The sequence below is a fragment of the Chiloscyllium punctatum genome, chromosome 3, assembly GCF_047496795.1.
Source record: "Chiloscyllium punctatum isolate Juve2018m chromosome 3, sChiPun1.3, whole genome shotgun sequence".
In the NCBI taxonomy this organism is placed as follows: Eukaryota; Metazoa; Chordata; class Chondrichthyes; order Orectolobiformes; family Hemiscylliidae; genus Chiloscyllium; species Chiloscyllium punctatum.
In genome coordinates, this window is record NC_092741.1 from 31,974,526 (window position 1) to 31,987,341 (window position 12,816).

General features: G+C 42.5%; 1 protein-coding gene across 2 annotated transcripts in view; it reads right to left on the minus strand.

The window, feature by feature from the left end:
• The window catches only part of supt7l (SPT7 like, STAGA complex subunit gamma), a 38,483-nt gene that overhangs the window by 12,001 nt on the left and 13,666 nt on the right, over positions 1-12,816 (minus strand). For both annotated transcript variants that reach the window (XM_072551162.1, XM_072551171.1), the window contains one exon: positions 3,305-4,000. In XM_072551162.1, coding sequence (XP_072407263.1) covers positions 3,305-3,717 — 413 coding nt within the window. In that variant the 5' untranslated portion in view covers positions 3,718-4,000. The remainder of the gene's footprint in view (positions 1-3,304; positions 4,001-12,816) is intronic.

The following is a 12,816-nucleotide window of genomic DNA, read 5'->3' on the forward strand; positions in this document are numbered from 1 at the left end:
TGTTCGTTTTGGAAAACTTAGAGCTGGGAAGGAGATAGAACATAGATCAGAACAGTACAGACATGGGGCCTTTTGTGCACAATGTTGTGCCAAACATAACGCCAAATTAAACTAATCCTTTCTGTCTGCCCTTGATCCATATCTCTCCATTCCTTGCATATTCACGTGTTTATCTAAAAGTCCCTCAAACATCCCCGTTGTATCTGCCTCCATCACCACCCTGGCAGTACACTCCAGACTCTGATCATTTTCTGTGTAAAAAGCTTGCCCCTTCACATCTCTTTTGAATTCTTTCCCCTTCACCTTAAACGCATGCCCTCTAGTACTAGATTTTCAAGTCTGGTTGGAAGTCAGAACCTTTTTCCCCCAATCTATGCATCTTATAACTTTGACTTCTATCGAGTCTCCCTTCAGCCTCTGTCACTCTAGAGAAAAGAACCAGAATTTTTCCAGCCTCTCCTTAGAGCTCATACCCTTAAATTCAAGCAGAATCCTGGTAAATCACTTCTGCACCCTCTCCAAAGCCTCCAGATCCTTCCTGTAATGTGACGACCAGAATTGAATGCAATATTCTAACTGTGGTTGACCTAAAGTCTTATACAAGCTGCAACATGACATCCTGACACTTGCACCCAATACTGTGAGTGTGACTATACTGCTCCTTTAACAAGGTTATGCTCTCCTTGGGATTTTTTTCCAGGGGTCATAAAAGCAGCGATTCTAAAAAGTCTTGGGTTTAACTACTTCAGAATACTTTCAAGTTTAAAAAAAACACTTGTACAATGAAAGGAGAATGGCCAATTCTCCTTTGTGAGATTTTCCCTGGTTTGGTTTGGTTAGAGCAGTCTGGCTGTTCACTAAAAGCAGGCAGTTTTGAGGCTGCTGGTCCAAGAAACTGCTACCTGGAAGCAGGTCCATGTTGATCCTCCGTCTCTGACTTCTTTCCTGTAAGACCCTGTGTTTGATTTTACCTTTTTTTGGCAAGAGGTGTTTATGGGGATGGTTGCAGGAATTTGGAACAGCATCATTTAGTTGGGATAATCTGTTGGGTTTTCGGTATTAAGTTAGTCTGTATTCTGTTCTCTTTCGTTAATGTTTCATTCAGTACTATGTGAATAAATTCTGTTTTATTTAAAACAGAGGGGCTTTGATGAGCTGCATCACTGCTAGAATGGACAAGGTTGGAAATCACACAACACCAGCTTCTCGTCCACAAGGTTTATTTGCTTCCAAATGAACCTGTTGGACTATGACGTGGTGTTGTCAGATTTTTAACGTGGTGAAACTTGAAAGGGTTCAGAAAGGATTTCCAAGGATATTGCCAGGATTGGAGGATTTGAGTAGGGAGAGGCAGAGTAGGCTGGGACTGTTTTCTTTGGAGATCAGCGGCTGAGGGGTATATGAATCAGAAGCGTTTAGAGGGATATGGGCCAAGTACTGGCAAATGGGACTAGATTAATTTAGGCTATCTGGTCAGCACCGAAGGGTCTGTTTCTGCGCTGTACATCTCTATGACTTTATGACTCTTTCCACAATACACCTGCTGAAAACAACTAGCAAAGTTAGGGATCAGGACTACTTTCTTGAAATGTTTTGAGGGAGTCTGGCCTAGTCCATAACATGAGATAGATCTCAAATTCAACAAACTGTAAGCATAGAGAGTTGGACACTTGAAGTAAAAGGAACAAATAAGACCTGAAAGTCCACATAAAAATGATTTGGAAACCCATTAAATTCCACAACATTCATAGGACACAGGCTATTCAGCCCAACTTGATTATACTAGCTCTCTCAAAGAGCTATCCAATCAGTTAGACAGACACACCCATTTTCCTTTCACATACACGTGCAACTGCAACAAATCCCATGAATTTCTACACAAGCACAATCTGTGGCCAAGTCCTGCAGTTTGCAGATGCAGTCAAAGTGCTGTGTCAAGTAGATCTTAACGATAGCAGAAGATTTGTTGTAACAAATCACTTGACCTAACCATAGAACGATCGATAGAGCAAATTTATAGCTAGTGTAAAAGAAAAATCAATTGTGATAATATAGAAGGATACTGCTCTCCTTTTAAGTGCCTTGTCAAGATATAACTCATTGTTATTTTTCCCAGTTATCATGATGATGCCTTGAAGAACATTCTATTGCAACAACTTCACAGATCATTCCTAATCCATGACACAATCTCAACTGTAGGTTAGTGGCAGCACGTTTGCCTGAGACAAAGGTTGTGGATTCAAGATTCACTCCAAAGAATACAGCCCTTAATTGAGAGAGAGAGAGAACTGAAGGAACGCTACCCTGTCGGAGGTGTAAACCTGCTCATGAAACATTAACCCAAAGTCCCGTCTTCCCTCGCAGGTATCATGGCATTTTTTTCAAAGAAATTCCCTGATCAATATCTATCCTTCAAACTCCAATGAATAGGAACTAGATGGCAATCTGCTAGTTACAGTCATAGAGATGTACAGCACGGAAACAGACCCTTCAATCCAACTCGTCCATGCCAACTAGATATCCCAACCTAATCTAGTCTCATTTTCCAGCACTTGGCCCATATTCCTCTAAACCCTTCCTATTTATATACTCATCCAGACACCTTTTAAATGTTGTAATTGTACCAGCCTCCACCACTTCCTCTGGCAGCTCATTTCATACATGCACCAACCTGTGTGAAAATATTGCCCCTTATATGTTTCCCCTCTCACCTTAAACCTATGTTCTCTCGTTCTGTACAGCCCCACCCCAGGGAAAAGACTTTGTCTGTTTATCCTATCCAGGTCCCTCATGATTTTATACACCTCTATAAAAGGTCACCCCTCAGCCTCCGATACTCCAGGGAAAAACAGCCCAAACCAATTCAGCCTCTCGCTATAGCTCAAATTCTCCAACCTTGGCAACATCTTTGTCAATCTTTTCTAAACCCTTCCAAATTTTAACAATATCCTCCCGATAGGAGGGACACCAGAAGTGCATGCAATATTCCAAAAGTGACCTAACAGCTGCCACATGACCTCCCAACTCCTGTACTCAATACTCTGACCAATAAAGGAAATCATACCAAACGCCTTCTTCACGTCCTATCTACCTGCGACTCCACTTTCAACCTGCTATGAACCTGCACTCCAAGGTCTCTTTGTTCAGCAACACTCCTTGCTTTATTTTCTACATTACAATTGTGACTATACTGCATAACTGGATGTTAAATGCTTTGGGATAGTCTGAGTATATCAGATGTTGTGCAAATTCAGGGTTTCTTTCTTTCTTTCTTTCCTTACAATATTTGCATTTGTGAGCTCACCTATAAAAGTCGCTCTCTGGGTCACTGTGCCTCAATTGGAAAGGCAGCTTTGGGCTTTTGCTATCCAGCGGCAGTAGCTCATCTGGGATGGGCGGTGAGTCGGGTGCAGGCGGCAGGGCCTCAGCCTCCTCTGCCTTCACGCCCTCCAGCTGTGGCTGGCCCTGTGCCTGTGCTGCAGCAACAAGACTCCGTAGCCGGCGGTTATACTGCAGTAGCTGGATGGTGTGGACGGTCAGGCCGCAGGGCTCAGACGGCACGTCTAGCATGGTCGTCGGCCGGGGACGTTCAGCTGACGGCTGGTGCAACGGAGGGTCTTGAATTTCCACCGTCCGGAACTCCCGCTGCAACAGATCAAATGAGCTCCGACTGGGCTGAGCAGAGGACACAGGAATCTCACCCCAGTACTTCATCATTTTCACTTCGTCTTTACTGCTGATCAAACGAAAATTTGTACGGGGAAAGCCCAAGAAACTTGTGAATTAACATAAAGAGGGGTCAAAACTGCAGTGTACTGGGTTAGCCACAGATTTGCTTTGGACGTGTGCCCGTTATGAATTTCTAGGTTCAGTCACAATCAATCAATTAACTGATAAGTGTTTTTCGTAGAAGCATAAAAAGCAGAAGTAAAGGCTCATTCTTCTGTACTGTCAGCTGCCTCAGGCCCCTTCAAACTGGCTGCAACATCTCAAGTGAAATCTGTCAAGATGCAAAAGAGACATGGTTATTTTAAGATTCTCACATTGCCAGTGGATTGGGTTTAGTAAATATAACAGCACAGCCCGAAAACATAAACATGGAAATGCACTTCCTGGTGTGCACCTTGTTGTGGAGCCTCAGAGACCACCTTCAAATAATGATAACCGCTTAGGAAACTATGCAAATACTGACAACATTTCTAGAGAGCCTCTAAAAATGCCAAGATGCTCTCAGGGATCCACTGAAAATGCAGGATCATCTCTGAATCATCTGTGAATATGACATGCTCCCAGGACACCACTACCTGCAACATTCATGCAATTCTGGCAATAGTACTGATGACTTGTGCTCCAGAAATTGCCATGCCCAAAAGCCAAATTGTTCAGTACAGCTACAACATTGGCATCTTAGGTAAGGGCAATCTAGCTTCTGGCCTCATCCCAACCTCAAATCAGTCCATTAGAAGGTTAGAAGGGGGACGTTTGCTGCGGAGTGCATAATGTTCAACATTGCACAGATACTGAATAAGTCACAAGCAGTTCATGTTCAATTGCAGCAAAACCTGGACGGTATCCAGGCCTGAGTTGTAAGTGGCAACTGCCAATCAGACCACACAAGTTGCAGGAAATAATAATCTCCAAAAAGAGAATCTAACCATCGCCCCTTGACATTCAATAACATTATCATCACGGAATCCCCCACTTTCAACTTCCTAAAGGTTACTATTGACCAGAAACTGAATTGAACTAGCTGCATGAGTACTGTAGCTGCAACAGGAGCTCAGGAGTTTAGGAATGATGGAGTGAGTATCTCATCTCCTGTTTCTGCAAAGCCTGTCCATCATCTACAAAGCACAGATTAGGAGTGTGATGGAATCCTCCCCACTTACCTTGATAAGAAGAGCAGCTCCAATAATATTCAATAAGCTTGGCACCAATCATGACAAAGCAGCTTGCTTGATTGGCACAACTTACAACATTCACTCTTTTTACCATTGATTAAGCAGCGTGTTCCATCGACAAAATGCACTGCAGAAATTTATCAAAACTCTTTAGACCGCACTTTCTTAAGGGATGTGCAATAAACGTTGGACCATATCCTCAGCACCAACTTAAAAAAAACACGATTCTCTTATATTCCCTGTAAATACCAAGAAACAACCTTGTAAAATCCAACACACTCAAGGTCTTCTATTAACTTTAAAATACTTCCAGGGACCAACTATAAAGACCAACACAGACCCTATGAAAACACTGCTCTACTCCAGGGAACACACTGCAATTATTCCCATGTTTCACCATTTGCCCATCCCAACTTCAGAAAAAAAAAGTCTGGTGTCAAAGTAAGTATCAACATAACAATCTGGAATTTGCTTGTGACTGCACAGATACTGAATCAGTGCATATTCAATTGCAGCAAAACTTGGTCAGGATCCAGGAAAACAATGTAAAATACACAGCTCAAAAGAAACTCCTGATAGACCCCGATAATGTCTGAAGACCCCAACATGAAAGCTACATTTTTAAATGAAACTCAGGGATCAATATTCCAGTCAGCAGATAATGCTGATCTCATCTTGACAGAATGAATATGTAGCTTCCCTTTCAATAATGTAAAGAATTCTGATTAACTCTGAAAAGAAATCAATTTCCATTCATATTTGTGTGGAATATCGCTATTTCAATCATCAATGGCCTCATCAAGAGAGCTGGTTAGTGAGAGTGGCTGAAACTGACAGAAGCAAGGGGCTGAGTTAACCTGAAGTATCGCATTATTGAAGTACTCTCATCTCCATCCTGCCCTCAGATTCAGTCATCGCTCTAAGTTTGCTTTGTTGACAATTTGGACAAGGAATTGCACTCATTCGAGCCCTGTTTTTTGGCACTGTGTGCCCCAAGAACTGCACAAAGACCTCCTGCAGGCACCTGCACAGCAAATCATCCCAGACACCATGTTGGAGTAGGTATCGGTGATTACACTTTCGATGTAGACAGGGCAGAAGATCGTGTTACCAGTGGGCAATGCCAATTTGATCCCTGGTGTGCAGTCAACAGATCTGGCAATGCCCACCCTTAACCTCACACATTCAACAGAAGAACTAAGAACAAGCAAGAGTAGTGGACAATTCAGCCCCTTGTGCTTGGTCCACCATTTGCTAGGATCATGGCTGCTCTCATCTCTGCCTCAACTCCACTCTCCTGCCTGCACTCCATAACCCTCCAACCCATTACTAATTAAAAATCGGTCTATTTCCTCCTTAAACTTACTCAATGTCCTACCATCCATCACACTCTGGGGTAGCGAACTTCACAGATTCGCCCTAGTTCGGAAGATGGGTCACCGGACCTGAAACGTTATCTTTGGTTTTTTTTCGCCATAGACGCTGTCAGACCTGCTGAGTTGCTCCAGCAATTTCTGTTTTGTTCCACAGATTCAATATCCTTGAAGAGAAGTAATTTATCTTCATCTTTGTTTTAAAATCTGGCACTTGATTCTAAAGCTTTGACCTCTCGTTTTTGATTGCCTCACATGTACAAACATCCTTTAAACACTGACATCTTCTTCTGCCCCCACCCACATTGTAGAATTGTACTAAAAGCCAGAAGAGAAACAAAGATTTTGTGCTTTCTATAGTTGTTGAAAAGGGTTTTCAAATGTTTACAACGAGTGATGTGGAAAGTTCTGTTGGACTTTCTGACGACTGCAAAGTTTCCGTATTTATATATTTTTTTAATTCACCCTGGGACGTGGGCATTGCTGGCTAGCCAGAATGTATTGCCTGTCCCTTGTTGCCCTTGAGAAGGTGGTGGTATAGGTTGACCCACAATGCCCTTTGGGAGGGAATTCAACAATTTTGACCCAACGACAGTGAAGGAATGGTGATATGTTTCTATGTTTGGATAATGAGTAGCTCAAAGGTTGTTGTGTTCCCATATATTTGCTGGCCTTGTCATTCTAGATGGAAATGCTCGTACGTTTGAAAGGTGCCCTCTAAGGATCTTTGGTGAATTTCTGCACTGCACCTTGTAGTAGTACACACTGCTGCTACTGAGCATTGGTAGGTGGAGGGAGTGGATGTTTGTGGATGTGGTGTGAATTCAGCAGGCTGCTTTGTTCTGGATAGTGTCAAGTTTCTTCAGTGCTGTCGGAGCTGCACCCATCCAGGTAATTGGGGAGTACTCTAACACAGCCCTGACTTGTGCCTTGTAGATGATGGATAGGCATTGGATCGTCAGGAGGTGAGAATTACTTACCACAGTGGTCCAAGTCTTTGACCTGACTTGTAATGACAGTGTTTATATGGTAAGTCCATGTGAGTTTCTGGTCAACAGTAACCCAAGGACGTTGACAGTGGGGTATTAGGTTATGACAACACCATTGAATGCCTAGAGGCAGTGATTCAATTTTTAGAGATGGGACTTTGCCTGACATGGTGTGAAGTGAATGTTACTTGACACTTGTCAGCCCACCTCTGGATATTGTACAAATCTTGCTGCATTTGAATATGCAGTATCCAAGGAGTCATGACTGGTGCTGATTATCGTGCAATCATTGGCGAACATCCTGAGTTCTGACCTTATAATGGAGAGAAGGTCATTGCTAAAGCTGGTGAAGATGGTTGGGCCTAGGACATTACCCTTAGGACCTCCTGCAGGGATGTCCTGGAGCTGAGATGACTAACCTCGAACAACCATAGTCCTTTTCCTATGTACCAGATATGACTCTGACCAGTGGAGAATTTGACCTCTCTTACACATTGATTCCAATTTTGCTCGGACTTCTTGATGCTACATTTGGTTGAATGTGGTCTTGATGTCGAGGCCATCACTCTCACTCTCCTGAAGAAGGGCTTTTGCCTGAAACGTCGATTCTACTGCTCCTCGGATGCTGCCTGACCTGCTGTGCTTTTCCAGCACCACACTCCCGACTCTCACCTCACCTCACCTCTTTTGTCCATGTTTGAACCAAGACTATAAATGAGGTCAGGACCTGAGTGGCCCTGGTGGAACGCAAACTGGGCATTACTGAGCAGAAGTTGCTTGAACACACTGTTGATGGTACCTTCCATCACTTTACCGATGATCAACAGTAGATTGATGTGGTAGTGGCCAGGTTGGATTTGTACTGTGCTTAGTGCACAAGTCACATCTGGGCAATTTTCCGCATTGTTGAGTAGATGTTAATTACGTAGGGGTGTGGCAAGTTCTGGAGCACAGGTCTTCAGTACTATTGCCTGAATGTTGTCAGGGCTCAGAGCCTTTTCACTATCCAGTGTCTCCAACTGTTTCTTTATGCAATTTTATACAAGTAAACATAAAACTATTATCATTACCATTATGGTGAGGAGGAGAGGCAACAATGTCGTCGTAATGTCACCGGACTCATAATACAGAACCCCAAGCTAATGTTTTTAGCACATGGGGCACCAATTTAAGATTGAGATAGAGTCATAGAGATTACAACACGGAAACAGACCCTTTGGTCCAACTCGTTCATGCCAACAAGATATCCCAATCCAATCTCGTCCCACCTGCCAGGACCTGGCCCATATCCCTCCACAAACCCTTCCTATTCATATACCCATCCAGATGCCTTTTAAATGTTGCAATTGTACTAGCCTCCACCACTTCCTCTGGCAGCTCATTCCATACATGTACCACCCCGTGTGTGAAAAAGTTGCCCCTTAGGTCTTGATGAGGAAGTGCTTCTCTCAGAGGGTTGAGGGCCTTTGCAATTCCTTATGACAGAGACCCTGGGATGGGGTGGAAATCAGAGTCCTTGTGTACATTTAAGGCTGAGTCAGATAGATTCTTGATCAATAGGGGAATCAAAGGTTATGGGGAAAAGGCAGAGAAGTAGTTGTGAGGAATGTTGGATCAGCAATGATCCTGCTCAATGGCAGGTTCGAGAAACGGAATGGCCTGCTTTCTGCTCCTACTTCTCATGTTTTATGGGTTCAATTCCCACCATCGTAGATGATGAAATTCATATTCACAACAAATCGGAGATAAAAACCTAGTCAAATGGCACTGCCAATTTTCATAAGAATCCATCTGGCTTACCAGTGTCACTTATGGAATAAAGCCTGCCATCGTTACTTCATCTAACCAATATATGACTGTGAACCACAATGCAGACAGCCAATAAATGCTAGTCTAGCCAGCAATGCTCAGACCCCATGAAATGATTTAAAATAAAACTCAGATGCGAGATGTTATTTCTCTGGAATATATCATGACTGAGACAATGAGCACAAACCAGGTCAGGTGTTGTAAGAAGGAACAACAGGAAGAGCTGAAAGGATAGACGGGTTCTCAGTAGGATTAAACTGTCCGTGGTGACTTTGCACCCATGTGACTTGAACCTCAATAAGAATCTACGTCATAGATTTCAGTTAGCACATGCTTGTGAAACTATCGGCTGCTGCAGCCATAACAGAAACCACAGGGCAGAAAAAGAACAGCACCGCTCTTGCTGTGAAGGTGCCTGAAACAATCAGTTTCCTTCAGGAATGGAGTCATAGAAATGTACAGCATGGAAACAGACCCTTCAGTTCAACTCAGCCATACTGACCAGATATCTTAACCTAATCTAAGCCCATTTACCAGCACTTGGCCCACATCCCTCTAACCCTTCCTATTCATGTACCCATCCAGATGCCTTTTAAAATGTTGTAATTGTACCAGCCTCCATCACGTCCTCTGGCAGCTCATTCAATATATACACCATCTTCTGTGTGAAAAAGTTGTCCCTTAGGTAGCTTTTAAATTTTTCCCCACTCACCCCAAACCTGAGACCTCGTTGGACTCCTCCACCCGAGAAAGGATACCGTGTCCTATCCATGCCCTTCATAATGTTATAAATTTCGATAAGGTCATCCCTCGGCCTCTGACACTCCAGGGAAAATATCACCAGCCTATTCAGCCTCTCCCTATACTTCAAACCCTCCAACCATGGCAACAACTTTGTAAATCTTTTCTGCACACTTTCAAGTTTAACAACATCTTGTGATGCCACTGCTCCTTTAGGTTAGGTGGTCCTTGGGTTTTTTTTCCCTGAGGGGTCATAAAGACAGAGGCTCAGTATTGTCTGCATTTATTGACTTGAAGAAGTTTTTAAGTTTAAAAAAAACTTGTACAATGAAAAAGGGGAGTGGCCAGTTCTCGCAGCTCAGCTTTTCACTGGTTTGGTTTTGTTTAGCAATCTGGCTGTTCAGAGCTGCTAGTCAGTGTTTTGGAGGCTGCTGATCAAAGAAACAGCTGCATGGAAGAAGGTATTCCATGTTGAGTCTCCCCACCATCTCTCTCCCTCTCTCCTGTAAGACCCTGTGTTTGATTTTACCTTTTTTGCCAAGGGGTATTTATAGGGATTACTGCAGGAATTTGGAACAGCATCAGTTAGTTGGGATAATCTGTTGGGTTTTTAGATATCTTAAGTTATTCTGTATTCTGTTCTCTTTTGTTCGTGTTTCATTCAGTACTCTGCAAATAAATTCTGCTTTGTTTGAAATTGAGGGGTTTTGATGAGCTGCTTCAATGCTGGAATAGCCACAATACACCTGCCAAAAACAACGAGCAAAGTTAGGATCTGCGCTACCTACTTGAAATGTTTTGAGAGGGTCTGGCTTGGTCCATAACAATCTTTCCTATGAGAAGGGAGACGAGAATTTAACATAGTACCAACAGATACAGTATGAGCAGCTAATGAGCATAAGGAAGAGAATAGGAATGGAGATGGCAATTTGGAAAGTCCTTTCAGGGTTGTCGCAGAAGGGCTCTGTTGCATGCAATATCAATATTGTCAACCTCAGTTCTCATTCATCAACAACCTAAACCTCAACACACAAAAATCATCACAAAACAAACACTAGCCAAAAAAAATTATAAATCATGTTGAATTACATAAAGAAGTCAATTAATCAACTTGCACATCCGCTACAAATCTGTTTTCTGTCTGTCTTTGCCTGTATGGAAGCTGAGGGATTGGGCACTAACTGCTGCATGCCAGTTGGAGTTTATTCTACAAAACACCGAGCGGATTAGATAGCCCCAAGTGGGGCAAATCTCCCTTTCTCCAAGTCATGCGGCAGTACAGCAATCAAAAAACATGCATGCAGAGAACAAAGCTGAGATCAAGTCAATGTCAGATTCTTCCATTATTACAATTATAATTATTATTATAATTTTAAAAAGGTATTTCAATTTCTATTAATCACCAGGAAAAAATCATACATAACTACACATGTGAAGACTTGTACTGTGACTAACAAACTCAAAGCAACATCATCTAAATACCAGAGTAAACGATGGCAGAGTGATATCACTGACCTATTAATCCAGAAACTTAGCTAATTTTCTGGGCATGTGTGTTCAAATCTCACTGTGGCACATGGTGGAATTTGAATTTGATAATAGTCTATAAGACCATAAGACATAGGAGTGGAAGTAAGGCCATTCGGCCCATCGAGATCACTCTGCCATTCAATCATGGCTGATGGGCATTTCAACTCCACTTACCCGCATTCTCCCCGTAGCCCTTCATTCCTTGTGACATCAAGAATTTATCAATCTCTGCCTTGAAGACATTTAGCGTCCCAGCCTCCACTGCACTCTGCGGCAATGAATTCCACAGGCCCACCACTCTCTGGCTGAAGAAATGTCTCCGCATTTCTGTTCTGAATTTACCCCCTCTAATTCTAAGGCTGTATCTAGAAATAAGAGTTTAATGATTACCATGAAACCAGCCAGTAACACTGTTATGAAGGTGTAGAAATGTACTGTACCTTTGAGAGAGTGAAGGACTTAGCAAGCTCACAGAGAGCTGGAGAATTTATAGTGAAACATTTGGTCCAGCAGCTAGCAAATTCAAATTCGGCCAATCAGGTTAAATTATACTCCAAAATACTAATCTTCAATCAAAATATGAATTTAGTATTAAAAACCAATTAAACAATCCAATGCTTTGGGGTATAAGAACGGGAAAATTGAACAGTTGAGAGGAAAAATGCCAAAAGACCAACAAATGTAGGCTGCTAGTAAGAAATCTCTGAGAGGTACCCGTCTAGAAAAGGGGCCTGCACAGGAAAAAAGATAGACTCCAGCCTGGAGAACAAACCTACAGAGGAAGGTACCAAGAGAAGATTTGACAGCTGGTTGGTTTTGAAATTTGAATTTTTCTGTAAATCTTAATCAGGGGTTTTATCAGACCAATATTGTAGAGGGGAAGGTAAAGGATAGGTTTAGATGAATGTGTTGTAAATGGTTGTTAGTTAATTATTCTCTGTCAGACTTGAAGAAATTAAAGTTGTTAATATTTTACTTGAAATAGTGACTTTGGGGGAATAGTTCATTGCCTCTTGAATTTTAACAGATTACTGCATGGGTTCAATCATTTGTGTGTTTAAATTAGTGGGGCTGAAATTGACTTTCACAGTTAGGATTCCCTGGAGATTTGTCCCTCTATCCAAAACTTGGCAAGTCTCCCAGCCTAATTCAAATCCTTATGAACTTACTCTCTTCAACTGAATATCAGTTCACAAACATATTCTGCACCATGAACAGCATGCAGAGTGCCTTCTCTTACTCTCACTAATATTATTGCAAACTGACTTGTCGTGACAGTAAATGGAGAGAAGGGTATGTTCAATAAGATGCTGAGTGCAGGCGCAATAGGCAGTAAAGAAGGGAAACTGCATTCTGGCCTCCATAGGAAGAGGATTTGAGCACAAGTACAAGGATATCTCACTGCAATTATACAGGGCATGGTGACGTCACACCTGGTCCTTTTATGCAGCCTTAGTTCCCTCATCTGAGGAA